This window comes from Nerophis lumbriciformis, linkage group LG03 (genome assembly GCF_033978685.3).
Source record: "Nerophis lumbriciformis linkage group LG03, RoL_Nlum_v2.1, whole genome shotgun sequence".
NCBI lineage: Eukaryota > Metazoa > Chordata > Actinopteri > Syngnathiformes > Syngnathidae > Nerophis > Nerophis lumbriciformis.
The window spans coordinates 2485532-2502053 of record NC_084550.2 but is presented as its reverse complement, the minus strand read 5'-3'; the positions used below and the strand labels follow the sequence as shown (position 1 = coordinate 2502053).

General features: G+C 46.5%; 1 protein-coding gene across 1 annotated transcript in view; it reads right to left on the bottom strand.

Annotated features, from left to right (window-relative positions):
* Positions 1-16522, bottom strand: part of gak (cyclin G associated kinase) — a 167129-nt gene that overhangs the window by 37300 nt on the left and 113307 nt on the right. The window contains exons 18-24 of the mRNA XM_061931789.1: positions 15688-15767; positions 15432-15625; positions 12427-12591; positions 12194-12360; positions 11932-12127; positions 6088-6282; positions 5872-6015 (exon numbers count right to left, since the gene is read on the bottom strand). Coding sequence (XP_061787773.1) covers positions 5872-6015; positions 6088-6282; positions 11932-12127; positions 12194-12360; positions 12427-12591; positions 15432-15625; positions 15688-15767 — 1141 coding nt within the window. The remainder of the gene's footprint in view (positions 1-5871; positions 6016-6087; positions 6283-11931; positions 12128-12193; positions 12361-12426; positions 12592-15431; positions 15626-15687; positions 15768-16522) is intronic.

Here is a 16522-nt window from a genome sequence, read left to right as displayed (position 1 = left end):
CAAGCTGTTTGAGATTGTGGCGTCTGCGGATATCTCCACATATGGTAAAGGTTTACCCAGAGGGCTTATCGCGAGTCCGACATTTTTAATTTATGCAGGAACGATCGTAGCACAACTACATGCCTAAGGTACGACCCCAAGTAAGAAAATGCTCTTGGTTGCATAAACCAACACAAGTCACTAGAGACACCTTCTGTCTCAGATGAAGAACTAAAAAGTGCTTTGTCAACTTTTTGGTTTTGCTGCAATGTGCGGTACAATGTGCGGTACAATGTTTAGTACAATGTGCGGTACAATGTGCAGTACAATGTGCAGTACAATGTGCGGTACAACGTGCGGTACAACGTGCGGTACAACGTGCGGTACAATGTTTAGTACAATGTGCGGTACAATGTTTAGTACAATGTGCGGTACAATGTTTAGTACAATGTGCGGTACAATGTGCGGTACAATGTGCGGTACAACGTGCGGTACAACGTGCGGTACAACGTGCGGTACAACGTTCGGTACAATGTTTAGTACAATGTGCGGTACAATGTTTAGTACAACGTGCGGTACAACGTGCGGTACAATGTGCGGTACAACGTGCAGTACAATGTTTAGTACAATGTTTAGTACAATGTGCGGTACAATGTTTAGTACAATGTGCGGTACAATGTGCGGTACAATGTTTAGTACAATGTTTAGTACAATGTTTAGTACAATGTACGGTACAATGTGCGGTACAATGTGCGGTACAACGTGCGGTACAACGTGCAGTACAATGTTTAGTACAATGTTTAGTACAATGTGCGGTACAATGTTTAGTACAATGTGCGGTACAATGTGCGGTACAACGTGCGGTACAACGTGCGGTACAACGTGCAGTACAATGTTTAGTACAATGTTTAGTACAATGTGCGGTACAATGTGCGGTACAATGTGCGGTACAATGTGCGGTACAATGTGCGGTACAATGTGCGGTACAACGTGCGGTACAACGTGCGGTACAACGTGCGGTACAACGTGCGGTACAATGTTTAGTACAATGTTTAGTACAATGTGCGGTACAATGTTTAGTACAATGTGCGGTACAATGTGCGGTACAATGTTTAGTACAATGTACGGTACAATGTGCGGTACAATTTGCAGTACAATGTCAGGTACAATGTTTAGTACAATGTGCAGTACAATGTTTAGTACAATGTTTAGTACAATGTGCGGTACAATCCGGTACCAAAGTATTGGTATCAGTACGGCCCTTGTCAGTAATATGTGCTCAGTGGGCTTATTGTTGCCTGAGATTTATTTTTGGGTCTTAAATTGAGCCCAACTACTTTGCAAACAAAACTAATAAATACACACACACACACACACACACACACACACACACACACACACACACACACACACACACACACACACACACACACACACACACACACACACACACACACACACACTACAACTCTTGTTTTTTGTGATGTAGTGATTGGAGCACATACTTGTTGGTCACAAAAAAGCATTCTTTTATGAATTTATTATGGCTCTACTGAAAATGTGAGCAAATGTGCTGGGTCAAAAGTAGGGATGTCCCGATCCAGGTTTTTGCACTTCCGATCCGATACCGATACTGACCGATACTGGCCTATCCGAGCATGTATTAAAAGTTTAAAGTTATTTAGCCTACTTAGTTGTCAGAATCATGTTGAAAAGGGTTTTAGTACTCTTGATAACAACTAGCCAGCTGAATTAGGGGAGTTTGAATAATACACAATGGTTGGTAACAAGAAACTGACCTGTTTATTCAAGGATAAACACAAAATAGACAAAATTATACATGACAAACAGAAATGGCATCATTGAACTAGGGCTGGGCGATATGGCCTTTTTTTAATATTGCGATATTTTAAGGCCATATTGCGATACACGATATATATCTGGATATTTTGCCTTAGCCTTGAATGAACACTTGATGCATATAATCACAGCAGTATGATGATTCTATGTGTTTTGATTGATTGATTGAGACTTTTATTAGTAGGTTGCACAGTGAAGTACATATTCCGTACAATTGACCACTAAATGGTAACACCCCAATAAGTTTTTACACTTGTTTAAGTCGGGGTCCACTTAAATCGATTCATGATACAGATATATACTATCAGATATATACTATCATCATAATACAGTCATCACACAAGATAATCACATTGAATTATTTACATTATTTATAATCCAGGGTGTGGATGTAAGTGTCAAAAAGACAGCCAAAAGAGTTTGATATGAGAATAAATCTAAAGTTAAAATAGAAATGCACCCATTTGCAGGAAATGTAGTCTTGATTTTCAAAATGTTCTTTCAAGGCTTGCATGTCTACATTAAAACATTCTTCTTCATACTGCATTAATATATGCTACTTTTAAACTTTCATGCAGAGAAGGAAATCACAACTAAAAAAATCACTATTTTTTTCATACGGTGTTGATGTGGAAATTTTTGCCTCGGCATTTTGATGGTGTGGACGTGTGGCACCGAATGGAGATAAGCGTCTCGACAGACATTACAATATTTGAACAATGATGACGAAAACTGTTTTCTCTGTCGTGTCCGTGTGTCGAAAATTGTTATGCGCTTATTTTTTTATTTGATTTTGTGCGTGGCATAGATTTGACGTGCGCAGAGGACGTTTGAGCAGGCGCGCGCACCTTAGCGGCTGCGCTAGCATCACAGCTAACGTTAGCCATGCCGCTACCTCTCTGCTGGGAGAGGACGTATACGTATGTGACGTATGACGTGACAGTATGTGACGTATGACGTGACAGTATGTGACGTGTGTAAGAAGTTGCGCTTGCTGTCTGTGAGAGGGAGACAGAAGAAGGAGTGGGAAGAGCCTGTCGTGTAATGCCAGCAGCTAAAAGCAACTGCGTGAGAATCCACAGACGTGTGGATGTGTTGAAGGTGTGCTGGAAAATGCGGAACGGAAATTAGGGAGCAGCAGAAAAGTGGAATGTATTATTTAAATCTGTGCGTTGGAAAACACGGACCGGAGTTTTTTTTTCAAACTGGATCTGGATCGGCATTTTCCCGTGCTTTGCCGATACGCATTTTTTGGCAAATATCGGCGGCCGATCCGATCCAAATATCGGATCGGGACATCCCTAGTCAAAAGTATACATACAGCAATGTTAATATTTGCTTACATGTCCCTTGGCAAGTTTACCTGCAATAAGGCGCTTTTGGTAGCCATCCACAAGCTTCTGCTTCAATTTTTGACCACTCCTCTTGACAAAACTGGTGCAGTTCAGCTAAATGTGTTGGTTTTCTGACATGGACTTGTTTCTTCAGCATTGTCCACACCTTTAAGTCAGGACTTTGAGAAGGCCATTCTAAAACCTTCATTCTAGCCTGATTTAGCCATTCCTTTACCACTTTTGACGTCATTGTCCTGTTGGAACACCCAACTGCGCCCAAGACCCAACCTACAGGCTGATGATTTTAGCTTGTCCTGAAGAATTTGGAGCTAATCCTTCTTTTTCATTGTCCCATTTACTCTCTGTAAAGCTCCAGTTCCATTGGCAGCAAAACAGGCCCTGAGCATAATACCGTATTTTCCGCACTATTAGCCGCACCTAAAAACCACAAATTTACTCAAAAGCTGACAGTGCGGCTTATAACCCGGTGCGCTTTATATATGGATTAATATTAAGATTCATTTTCATAAAGTTTCGGTCTCGCAACTACGGTAAACAGCCGCCATCTTTTTTCCCCGTAGAAGAGGAAGTGCTTCTTCTTCTACGCAAGCAATTGCCAAGGTAAGCACCCGCCCCCATAGAACAGGAAGCGCTTCTTCTTCTACTGTAAGCAACCACCCGCCCGCGTAGAAGAAGAAGAAGCGCGCGGATATTATGTTTCATTTCCTTTGTGTGTTTACATCTGTAAAGACCACAAAATGGCTCCTACTAAGCGACAGGTTTCCGGTTCATGAAAAGACGCAATCTCTCCATCCGCACACGGACTACTATTTCACAGCAACTGCCTAAAGACTTTCAAGAAAAGCTGGCTACTTTCCGTGCATATTGTAAAAACAAGACAGCTGAAAAAAAGATCCGGCCAGAGAACATTATCAACATGGACGAGGTTCCACTGACTTTTGATATTCCTGTGAACCGCACTGTGGATACAACGGGAGCACGTACGGTGAATATTCGCACCACAGAGAATGAGAAGTCGTCCTTCACTGTGGTTCTAGCTTGCCATGCTAATGGCCAGAAACTTCCACCCATGGTGATATTCAAAAGGAAGACCTTGCCAAAAGAGACCTTTCCAGCCGGCGTCATCATAAAAGCTAACTCGAAGGGATGGATGAAGAAAAGATGAGCGAGTGGTTAAGGTAAGTTTAAGTTTACGCGAAGAGGCCGGGTGGCTTTTTTCACGCAGCTCCGTCCATGTTGATATACGACTCCATGCGCGCCCACATCACGCTGGTTTTTAATATATTATTAAAGTTTGACTGACCTATTTGACTGTTTTTTTGACATTCCTTTAGCGCAGTTAGATGCGGCTTACAACACGGGGCGGCTTATAGGTGGACAAAGTTTTGAAATATGCCGTTCATTGAAGGCGCGGCTTATAACCCAGGGCGCCTTATGGTGCGGAAAATACGGTAGTTAATATTGTTAACAAGTTAAAGGTGGTTAAAAATAATACAAGCATGTTTAACACATATAGTTAATATTGTTAACAACTTAAAGGTGTTTAAAGATAATACAAGCATGTTTAACACATATAGTTAATATTGTTAATAAGTTAAAGGTGTTTAAAGATAATACAAGCATGTTTAACACATATAGTTAATATTGTTAACAAGTTAAATGTGTTTAAAGATAATACAAGCATGTTAACCACATATAGTTAATATTGTTAACAAGTTAAAGGTGGTTAAAGATAAAACAAGCATGTTTAACACATATAGTTAATATTGTTAACAAGTTAAAGGTGTTTAAAGATAATACAAGCATGTTTAACACATATAGTTAATATTGTTAACAAGTTAAAGGTGTTTAAAGATAATACATGCATGTTTAACACATATAGATTCCTTTCTTTCATGAAGACAAGAATATAAGTTGGTGTATTACCTGATTGTGATGACTTGCATTGATAGGAATCAGACAGTGGTGATGATAACGTCCGCATTTTCGAATGGAGGAGGAAAAAAAGTCCTCCTTTCTGTCCAATACCACATGAAAGTGGTTGGTTTTTGGCATCTTATTTGTCCAGCTTCCGTACTCCTTTGTATACACTTTACAAGAAATACATTGTCGGCAAACTCCGTAGCTTGCTAGCTTGTGCACGCCAGCTTTCTGAGACTCTTATTTTGGTAGCGCAGGCGGGACGAAGCAGAGCTTTTATTGTGCAACTGTGCAGTCGGTCTTTGGAGTTTTGACGACAGGTACGGCGCCAGAGTCTGTTGAAATAAAGTGTTTCTCGCCTTCCAGTCGGTCATTTTAATGAGCTGGCAGCAGCCGGCGTCATCTCAGAAGACCCTCGGGTGCCGTGAATGTCAATCTGGTGATCGACTGACACACCCTCCGAGATTGACCGGTAGATCGCGATCGACGTAATGAGCACCCCTGGTCTAGTCTCTTACGTGAATGAGATAAATAATATTATAATGTGTTAATCATTTCACACATAAGTCGCTCCTGAGTATAAGTCGCCAAACTATGAAAAAAAACTGCGACTTATAGTCTGAAAAATATGGTACCGCGAGCTGTTCTGTAAACCCCTGTAACGGTGTGTTCTTGGACGGGTTGTACTGACAACTACTTTTTACGTTGAACGCCAAAAAAGTTTGATTCTTGTACTGTGATTAGTTAGACCACCCACCTGTGCTGGTGTAGGCGGGCCTGCTGGCAGTGGAGCTCACGCTGGCGGACGTGCTCGTGCTCGCCGCCCAGCTGTCCCACCCCCGCAGGAGGTCAGGGTGGCTGGCGGACGACGTCATCTTGGGAGTGTCCTTGACCAACTTATCTGTGGGGAGGTAAAAAAAAGGAGGATTAGTCGCGCGGCCGGCGGCGGACGACTCCACCCTGGTCAACTCACCCAGGTCGAAGAGGCTGGCGTTGGAGACGGGGGCGGGGTTGCTCCGGGCTGCGCTGAAGTTGCTGCCGGCGGAACCGTCCGAGCTTAACAAGTCCCCAAACAGGTCGGCGCCGGAGGCCTGCCGAGAGGAGCCCACGCTGGAGCCCACCCCGGAGCTGGAGCCCATGCCGAAGGGGTCAAACAGGTCGCTCATGGCTACAGTACGGACACATAGTGTATATTTCACGTCATGCAGAATTACTATATATTAGGGGTGTAACGGTACGTGTATTTGTATTGAACCGTTTCGGTACGGGGGTTTCGGTTCGGTTCGGAGGTGTACCGAACGAGTTTCCACACGGACATATTAAGTAGCGTAACGCACGTTGTGTAAACAATGCACAACACACGGCATGCTAGGACAACATGTAAAAGCCAGAGCTGGAAGACCCTCCTGCCTCGTTAAGATCTCCCGTTTGGGAACACTTTGGCTGGGACGGAGGTTTGCTCAGCAGCGGTAAGGCATGCTTCTGCCGACACGTCAAACAAAGCGGCACCGCCCCCAAGTGAACATCGCTTCAACAAAGATAAAGACAAGCAAACAGCTCCCAACTCTTACTGCCAAGTTAGCCAAGCTGGGGGCTGTTAATCTGAGGCGGAGTTGACTTGAAACTGTTTAAAGGCCGACTGAAAGCCACTACTACCGACCACGCAGTCTGATAGTTTATATATCAATGATGAAATCTTAACATTGCAACATTGTTAACTTCCATCCATCCATCTTCTTCCGCTTATCCGAGGTCGGGTCGCGGGGGCAGCAGCTTAAGCAGGTGAAGCCCAGACTTCCCTCTCCCCAGCCACTTCGTCCAGCTCCTCCCGGGGGATCCCGAGGCGTTCCCAGGCCAGTCGGGAGACATAGTCTTCCCAGCGTGTCCTGGGTCTTCCCCGTGGCCTCCTACCGGTCGGACGTGCCCTAAACACCTTCCTAGGGAGGCGTTCGGGTGGCATCCTGACCAGATGCCCGAACCACCTCATCTGGCTCCTCTCCATGTGGAGGAGCAGCGGCTTTACTTTGAGCTCCCCCCGGATGACAGAGCTTCTCACCCTATCTCTAAGGGAGAGACCCGCCACTGGGCGGAGGAAACTCATTTGGGCCGCTTGTACCCGTGATCTTGTCCTTTCGCTCATGACCCAAAGCTCATGACCATAGGTGAGGATGGGAACGTAGATCGACCGGTAAATCGAGAGCTTTGCCTTCCGGCTCAGCTCCTTCTTCACCACAACGGATCGATACAGCGTCCGCATTACTGAAGACGCCGCACCGATCCGCCTGTAGATCTCACCATCCACTCTTCCCTCACTCGTGAACAAGACTCCCAGGTACTTGAACTCCTCCACTTGGGGCAGGGTCTCCTCCCCAACCCGGAGATGGCACTCCACCCTTTTCCGGGCGAGAACCATAGACTCGGACTTGGAGGTGCTTCACACTCGGCTGCGAACCGATCCAGTGAGAGCTGAAGATCTTGGCCAGAGGAAGCCATCAGGACCACATCATCTGCAAAAAGCAGAGACCTAATCCTGCAGCCACCAAACCAGATCCCCTCAACGCCTTGACTGCGCCTAGAAATTCTGTCCATAAAAGTTATGAACAGAATGGGTGACAAAGGGCAGCCTTGGCGGAGTCCAACCCTCACTGAAGACGACGCACCGATCCGCCTGTCGATCTCACGATCCACTCTTCCCTCACTCGTGAACAAGACTCCGAATTACTTGAACTCCTCCACTTGGGGCAAGATCTCCTCCCCAACCCGGATATGGCACTCCACCCTTTTCCGGGCGAGAACCATAGACTCGGACTTGGAGGTGCTGATTCTCATCCCAGTCGCTTCACACTCGGCTGCGAACCGATCCAGTGAGAGCTGAAGATCCTGGCCAGATGAAGCCATCAGGACCACATCATCTGCAAATAGCAGAGACCTAATCCTGCAGCCACCAAACCAGATACCCTCAACGCCCTGACTGCGCCTAGAAATTCTGTCCATAAAGGTTATGAACAGAATGGGTGACAAAGGGCAGCCTTGGCGGAGTCCAACCCTCACTGGAAACGTGTCCGACTTACTGCCGGCAATGCGGACCAAGCTCTGGCACTGATCATACAGGGAGCGAACTGCCACAATCAGACAGTCCGATACCCCATACTCTCTGAGCACTCCCCACAGGACTTCAGTGCCTTCTCCAAGTCCACAAAGCACATGTAGACTGGTTGGGCAAACTCCCATGCACCCTCAAGGACCCTGCCCAGAGTATAGAGCTGGTCCACAGTTCCACGACCAGGACGAAAACCACATTCTGTTCCTCCTGAATCCGAGCCAGGTTAACTTATAAAGTGCAATTTTAAATTTCCTGCGAAACTTCCGGTTGAAAACGTCTAGGTATGACGACGTATGCGCGTGACGTCGATGGTTGGAACGGAAGTATTGAGACGCCATTGTATCCGATACAAAAAGCTCAGTTTTCATCGCAAAATTCCGCAGCATTCTGGACATCTGTGTTGGTGAATCTTTTGCAATTTGTTTAATGAACAATGGAGACTTCAAAGAAGAAAGCTGTAGATGCGGTCAGTGCATTAGTGTCTGACTTGGATAGCAGACGCGCTATCCGACGCTAGCCGCCGACCGCACCGATGATCGGGTGAAGTCCTTCGTCGTGCCGTCGATCGCTGGAACGCAGGTGAGCTTCGGTGTTGATGAGCAGATGAGAGTTGGCGTAGGTGGAGAGCTAATGTTTTTAGCATAGCTCTGTCGAGGTCCGTAGCTAAGTTAAGATTCAATGGTGTCGTTAGCAACAGCATTGTTAAGCTTCGCCAGGCTGGAAAGCATTAACCGTGTGGTTACAGGTCCATGGTTTAATAGTATTGTTGATATTCTGTCTATCCTTCCAGTCAGGGGTTTATTAGGGCCCGCATGGCCCATTGTATAAGGACTCCCAAAGGGAGTCCTTATACAATGGGACATAAGGACCTATTGAATTTGTAAGGTTTTATTCTTTATTATTATTATTCTTCCGCAACTTTGCGCTGTAATTTGACCCCCTTAACATACTTCAAAACTCACACATCAGTAATATACGGCAAAACTTTTTATCAAAAAAACCAAACCTCAAAACTCAAAATTGCGCTCTAGCGCCCCCTACGAAAAAGAAAAACTAGACTGCCTGTAACTCCCACTAGGAAGGTCGGAGAGACATGAAACAAAAACCTTTATGTAGGTGTGACTTAGACCTAGATTTCATAATGGTATATTCTCGGGCAAAAATCAACAGGAAGTTGGCAATTCCCCCTTCAAGACAAAACAGTACTAAAAACAGTAACTTTTGCCTCTTTGAGCTGTATTTTCACCCTCTTAACATGCTTCAAAACTCACCAAACTGAACACACACATCAGGACTGGCAAAAATTGCGATCTAATAAAAAAACCTAACCCCAAATCTCAAAATTGCGCTCTTTTTGAATAAAACGCAGAAAAAACTGCTCCTCGGAAGAAAAAAATGACAAAACTGCCTCTAACTCCCACTGGGAAAATCGGAGAGACATGAAACAAGAACCTCTATGTAGGTCTCACTTAGACCTACATTTCATAAATTGACAACCCCCAGAAAAAATCAACAGGAAGTTTGCTATTCCCCCTTCAAAACAACATTTTTGTAAAAACCGGTCACCTTCCTTCAAAAACTATCTCCTCTGAGCGCGTTTGTCGTTTCGGCTTCAAACTAACACAGGAGAGAGATTGAACCCTTGTGTATAAAATAACAGAACAGCGTTTTTCTAACTGCTCCGGTTTTGATTTTATGACCCTTCAAAGACCCGCTGCGCTGCTGTTTTTTTAAGATGGCTGCTTAAAAGCAGGAAGCACCAACGTGCCCACACAATGCAGACAAGGTAGGTACACTAGACAAAAGTCTTGGGACACTTCAGACTAAAAGTAGACAAAAGTATTGGGACACTTAGGACTAGCACCTGCCAAATACGCGGGCCCGACCAATGCTGCTTGCAGCTTTAATTTTAAATTGCCTTTCAAATGTCTATTCTTGCTGTTGGCTTTTATCAAATACATTTCCCCCCAAAAATGCGACTTATACTCCAGTGCGACTTATATATGCTTTTTTCCTTCTTTATTATGCATTTTCGGCCGGTGCGACTTATACTCCGAAAAATACGGTAACCCTGGCAATGGACCCTGTGTGTGTCCTTGGCAAAGGCCTAGTACCTGACTGCCCGCTAGCCAGGGATACGGTGAAGACCTCAACGGCGGAGCAGGCGGAAGACGGTAAATTTAAGAACTACCACAACGGCTGCGATGGCGGAAGAAGGCTGCAGCAGAAAAGGGTCCCCAGTTGTCTTGGACTCCATGCCACTGGACCCTGACCACATTCTGTCAAGGACCGTGTGGTGACTGTCTGTGCACCAGTCTCCCCACGTAAAACAAAGTCACGCACAGGCATCCTCCATAAAGGGATACACTAGAGATGCGCGGTTTGCGGGCACAACCGCGGAGTCCCCGGATTATCCGCGGATCGGGCGGATGAAATTTAAAAAAATTAGATTTTATCCGCGGGTCGGGTCGGGTCGGGTCGGGTCGGGCGGTTGAAATAAAAAAAAATTAGATTTTAAATAGATTCAGGCGGGTGGCAGTTAAACCAATTGGTAAATATATATACATAGTTAAATGTTGTTACCCACATACGAAAAACGAGCAGGCACCTGCTGCATATGCCACAACAGAAGAAGAAAAAAAAGAGATGGACACTTTTACGGAGCGGAGAAGGGACGCCTCGCCGGGGTCCGGGACCGAGGCCCCTTCCCCCGAGAGGGCCCCACCGGGAGCCGTAGCTGAGGCGATCCGCGAGAAGGGCCCGACGCACGTCCGGGGTCACCACCGCGGCCACCGCACCGACACCCCGCCTCGTCCGCCTTCGCCGCGGCCGGCGTCACGCGCAGCAGGTAAGCAGCTTACCTGCCCGCCACCCCCGTGGCCGGGAGCTCGTAACAGGGGTCACTCCGCGCGCTCCGCCCGCGCAGCTTACCTGCCCGCCACCCCTGTTGCCGGGGGCGCGTAACAGGGGTCACTCCGCGCGCAGTGCGCTCACGAAAGGGGTGGGGCTCACCCTGGTTGATATAGACAGCAGCTAGGACGGTGGCCATGGAAGTTGGAACCCGCTAAGGAGTGTGTAACAACCCACCTGCCGAATCAACTAGCCCTGAAAATGGATGGCGCTGGAGCGTCGGGCCCATATACCCGGCCGTCGCCTGCAGCGAGACGCGCTTGGAGGTGCGCTCAGCGCGGCTCCCATATGATTGCGCACTGGTGTGCGTCTGGGTCGTGACAGCGTGGCACGCGAATGTCTGTGCTGCATTGGATCAGTCTCCTTTCTTTAACAGGCAAAAGCTTTATAACCTCACTAATGCCTTGCATAGTCTATATTAGATATATAACAACGGGCGGGTGTGGGCGGATGGCGGGCGGGTGCGGTTCTGATCAAATGTTACATCGGGTGGATGGCGGATGGTTGACGACTTTCTGATGCGGTTGCGGATGAAATAATTGCCTATCCGCGCATCTCTAGGATACACCCCTACCAGGAGGATCGTCATACTCGTTCGAGTGACCGCCAATAATAATAATAATGTATGTTATGCCATTGTTTACAAATTTGGTAAATAAATAACCAAAAAATGTATATTTTGTTGTTTTCTTACTGTACCGAAAATAAACCGAACCGTGACCTCTAAACCGAGGTACGTACCGAACCGAAATTTTTGTGTACCGTTACACCCCTACTATTTCTCTATAAATGCTGGACGCTCACGTTTGGAGCCGCCGGCTTCTCCGCCAAAGAACAAGTCTTCCTGCACTGCAGCCGGGGGCGCAAACAGGTCGTTGAGGAGGTCACTTTGGCTGGAGGAGGCTTTCAGGCCCACCTGAGGAGGCGCGGGGTCAGAGTTCAAACCTAAGAGATCGGCCGTGTCGTTGGCGGGCGAGTCCTCGGCTCCAGGGGAAGGAGTCTGACGGAAGACAAAAGGGAGGCTTTCAAAACCAAAGTCCCAAGGGCCGTGGAAGAGTTTTTGTACCTGGAAGTCTGCGTCAAACAGGGGCTCGCTGGTGTCCCGTGACAGACCCCCCCCACTGGGAGCAGAGTAGGAGTAGGACTCTCCTTCTGACTGATCGCTCAGATCTTCCTGGTCGTTCACGGATCCGCCTCCTTGACTATCCGAGGCCTCCTGGGGGGCGCCGACATCTAACACACAGACCGCGTGATGGTCAGGCCTGCAACAAGTGAACGTTTGGACTCTCGAAAGAATACCTTCCCAGTCCAAAGTCTGGAAGAAGTTGTTGGCGTTGGCGTCCGGGCTCTCAGAAGATTCCGCTTCGGTTGCGGTAGAGCTTTCCGGGGTCTGCGCAGGCTCCGGTGGCAAACTGGAGTCATAGAAGGCCGAGGACCCCGGCTGACGAGGCAGTTCTGGTTTACCTGCAGTTGAGACCATACATGTCGGGATCAAAGGCGGTGCTTCGACCTATTCAGAATCATGATACCAGGACACTCGCTGCTCTGGTGCAGCCACAAATTCAGTTTATGAAAGTGAAGTCACAGAAATTGTAAATTCTCAGAAAAACAAGAAGTCAACAGACTGCTGTGACTTGGACTTTTCTCTGATCAAAGAAATTGTTGATTTTATAGCTGTTCCCTTCACTTATACAGGTAAAAGCCAGTAAATTAGAATATTTTAAAAAACTTGATTTATTTCAGTAATTGCATTCAAAAGGTGTAACTTGTACATTATATTTATTCATTGCACACAGACTGATGCATTCAAATGTTTATTTCATTTAATTTTGATGATTCGAAGTGGCAACAAATGAAAATCCAAAATTCCGTGTGTCACAAAATTAGAATATTACTTAAGGCTAAAACAAAAAAGGGATTTTTAGAAATGTTGGCCAACTGAAAAGTATGAAAATGAAAAATATGAGCATGTACAATACTCAATACTTGGTTGGAGCTCCTTTTGCCTCAATTACTGCGTTAATGCGGCGTGGCATGGAGTCGATGAGTTTCTGGCACTGCTCAGGTGTTATGAGAGCCCAGGTTGCTCTGATAGTGGCCTTCAACTCTTCTGCGTTTTTGGGTCTGGCATTCTGCATCTTCCTTTTCACAATACCCCACAGATTTTCTATGGGGCTAAGGTCAGGGGAGTTGGCGGGCCAATTTAGAACAGAAATACCATGGTCCGTAAACCAGGCACGGGTAGATTTTGCGCTGTGTGCAGGCGCCAAGTCCTGTTGGAACTTGAAATCTCCATCTCCATAGAGCAGGTCAGCAGCAGGAAGCATGAAGTGCTCTAAAACTTGCTGGTAGACGGCTGCGTTGACCCTGGATCTCAGGAAACAGAGTGGACCGACACCAGCAGATGACATGGCACCCCAAACCATCACCCAACCATGCAAATTTTGCATTTCCTTTGGAAATCGAGGTCCCAGAGTCTGGAGGAAGACAGGAGAGGCACAGGATCCACGTTGCCTGAAGTCTAGTGTAAAGTTTCCACCATCAGTGATGGTTTGGGGTGCCATGTCATCTGCTGGTGAGCAGTGCCAGAAACTCATCGACTCCATGCCACGCCGCATTAACGCAGTAATTGAGGCAAAAGGAGCTCCAACCAAGTATTGAGTATTGTACATGCTCATATTTTTCATTTTCATACTTTTCAGTTGGCCAACATTTCTAAAAATCCCTTTTTTGTATTAGCCTTAAGTAATATTCTAATTTTGTGACACACGGAATTTTGGATTTTCATTTGTTGCCACTTCAAATCATCAAAATTAAATGAAATAAACATTTGAATGCATCAGTCTGTGTGCAATGAATAAATATAATGTACAAGTTACACCTTTTGAATGCAATTACTGAAATAAATCAAGTTTTTCAAAATATTCTAATTTACCTGTATATTAGAGATGCGTGGTTTGCGGGCACAACCCGGGTCGGGTCGGGCGGTTGAAATAAAAAAAAATTAGATTTTAAATAGATTCAGGCGGGTGGCAGTTAAACCAATTGGTAAATATATATACATAGTTAAATGTTGTTACCCACATACGAAAAACGAGCAGGCACCTGCAGCATATGCCACAACAGAAGAAAAAAAGAAAAGAGATGGACACTTTTACGGAGCGGAGAAGGGACGCCTCGCCGGGGTCCGGGACCGAGGCCCCTTCCCCCGAGAGGGCCCCACCGGGAGCCGTAGCTGAGGCGATCCGCGAGAAGGGCCCGACGCACGTCCAGGGTCACCACCGCGCCCACGGCACCGACACCCCGCCTCGTCCGCCTTCGCTGCAGCCGGCGTCACGCGCAGCAGGTAAGCAGCTTACCTGCCCGCCACCCCCGTGGCCGGGGGCTCGTAACAGGGGTCACTCCGCGCGCTCCGCCCGCGCAGCTTACCTGCCCGCCACCCCTGTTGCCGGGGGCGCTTAACAGGGGTCACTCCGCGCGCAGTGCGCTCACGAAATGGTTGGGGCTCACCCTGGTTGATATAGACAGCAGGACGGTGGCCATGGAAGTCGGAACCCGCTAAGGAGTGTGTAACAACCCACCTGCCGAATCAACTAGCCCTGAAAATGGATGGCGCTGGAGCGTCGGGCCCATATACCCGGCCGTCGCCGGCAGCGAGACGCGCTTGGAGGTGCGCTCAGCGCGGCTCCCATATGATTGCGCACTGGTGTGCGTCTGGGTCGTGACAGCGTGGCATGCGAATGTCTGTGCTGCATTGGATCAGTCTCCTTTCTTTAACAGGCAAAAGCTTTATAACCTCACTAATGCCTTGCATCGTCTATATTAGATATATGACAACGGGCGGGTGGCGGGCGGGTGCGGTTCTGATCAAATGTTACATCGGGTGGATGGCGGATGGTTGACGACTTTCTGTTGCGGTTGCGGATGAAATAATTGCCTATCCGCGCATCTCTAGTATATATATATACATATATATATGATATGTGTGTGTATGTTACTCATTAGTTACTCAGTACTTGAGTAGTTTTTTCACAACATACTTTTTACTTTTACTCAAGTAAATATTTGGGTGACTACTCCTTACTTTTACTTGAGTAATAAATCTCTAAAGTAACAGTACTCTTACTTGAGTACAAATTCTGGCTACTCTACCCACCTCTGCATCTCAGTAGGCCTTTAATGCACATATAAAATGTTAATATGGCAGATTGTAGCCAAAGGGTCATTTCCATCTGCAGGGTCCTTGTACACAGCAGGGGTTCTTAATCTGTTAGACCTCAGGACCCAACTTTTCCGCTACCTACCAAACTTGCTGAGGATCTCCTGCTGCTCATCGCGAGAGGAGAAGAGGATTTTGGGGTTAAGGCCCTTGGTCTGGTAGCCGTCCCATGGCGGGGTCTTGGCGCTGGGCCTCTCTCTGGGCTCCACTTCGATGTCCAGGTTGACCTGGAACAAGTCCGGATACTTCTCCTGGATGTCACAGGCGTCCAGGTCGTACCTGTGAGCAGAGCGCGCGCGTCAACACCAGGGACGTTATTCAGCTCCGTTTCAGAAACCTACTTGGCAAACTTCACAGTGGTGGCGTTTCTGGGGACAAAGCCTGTGTGGAACTGGATTTGAAACATTTTCATGGAGGCCATCTGAAACAGTAAAGAATACATAAGTCACCCTCACCGTACATTTGTTCACAACCAGCGACTTTCTTCTCATTGATTAAACATGTTAAAGCGTCTATTGCCTTCATGGGGGGGCATCAGTGTTGGCGTTATTGCACTTTTTGTGTCTTTTTACGCATTGAAATCAAAAAGGACACGCAATTCCAGAAGCCCGCGGAATAAAAAAAAAAAAATTTTCACTGCCCGGTTTGCTTTTTTTTTTTTATTGGATCGATTATCGCTTTCCGTCGGTGTTTTGTTTTGTTTATATTTGCCAGATCAAATTTCTGTCCCCGTTTATTGCATTTTTATTGGGATGGTGTCCTGCTGGCCCCACTATGGACTGGACTCTTACTATTATGTTAGATCCACTATGGACTGGACTCTCACTATTATGTTAGATCCACTATGGACTGGACTCTCACACTATTATGTTAGATCCACTATGGACTGGACTCTCACACTATTATGTTAGATCCACTATGGACTGGACTCTTACTTTTATGTTAGATCCACTATGGACTGGACTCTCACTATTATGTTAGATCCACTATGGACTGGACTCTCACTATTATGTTAGATCCACTATGGACTGGACTCTCACACTATTATGTTAGATCCACTATGGACTGGACTCTCACACTATTATGTTTGTCATGTCTGTGTGATCATGTTTTGTTTTAGTAATGTTCGGTTTAAATTTTGGACTTTTTGTGCACTTTTGTTTTGTTTTGTCACCA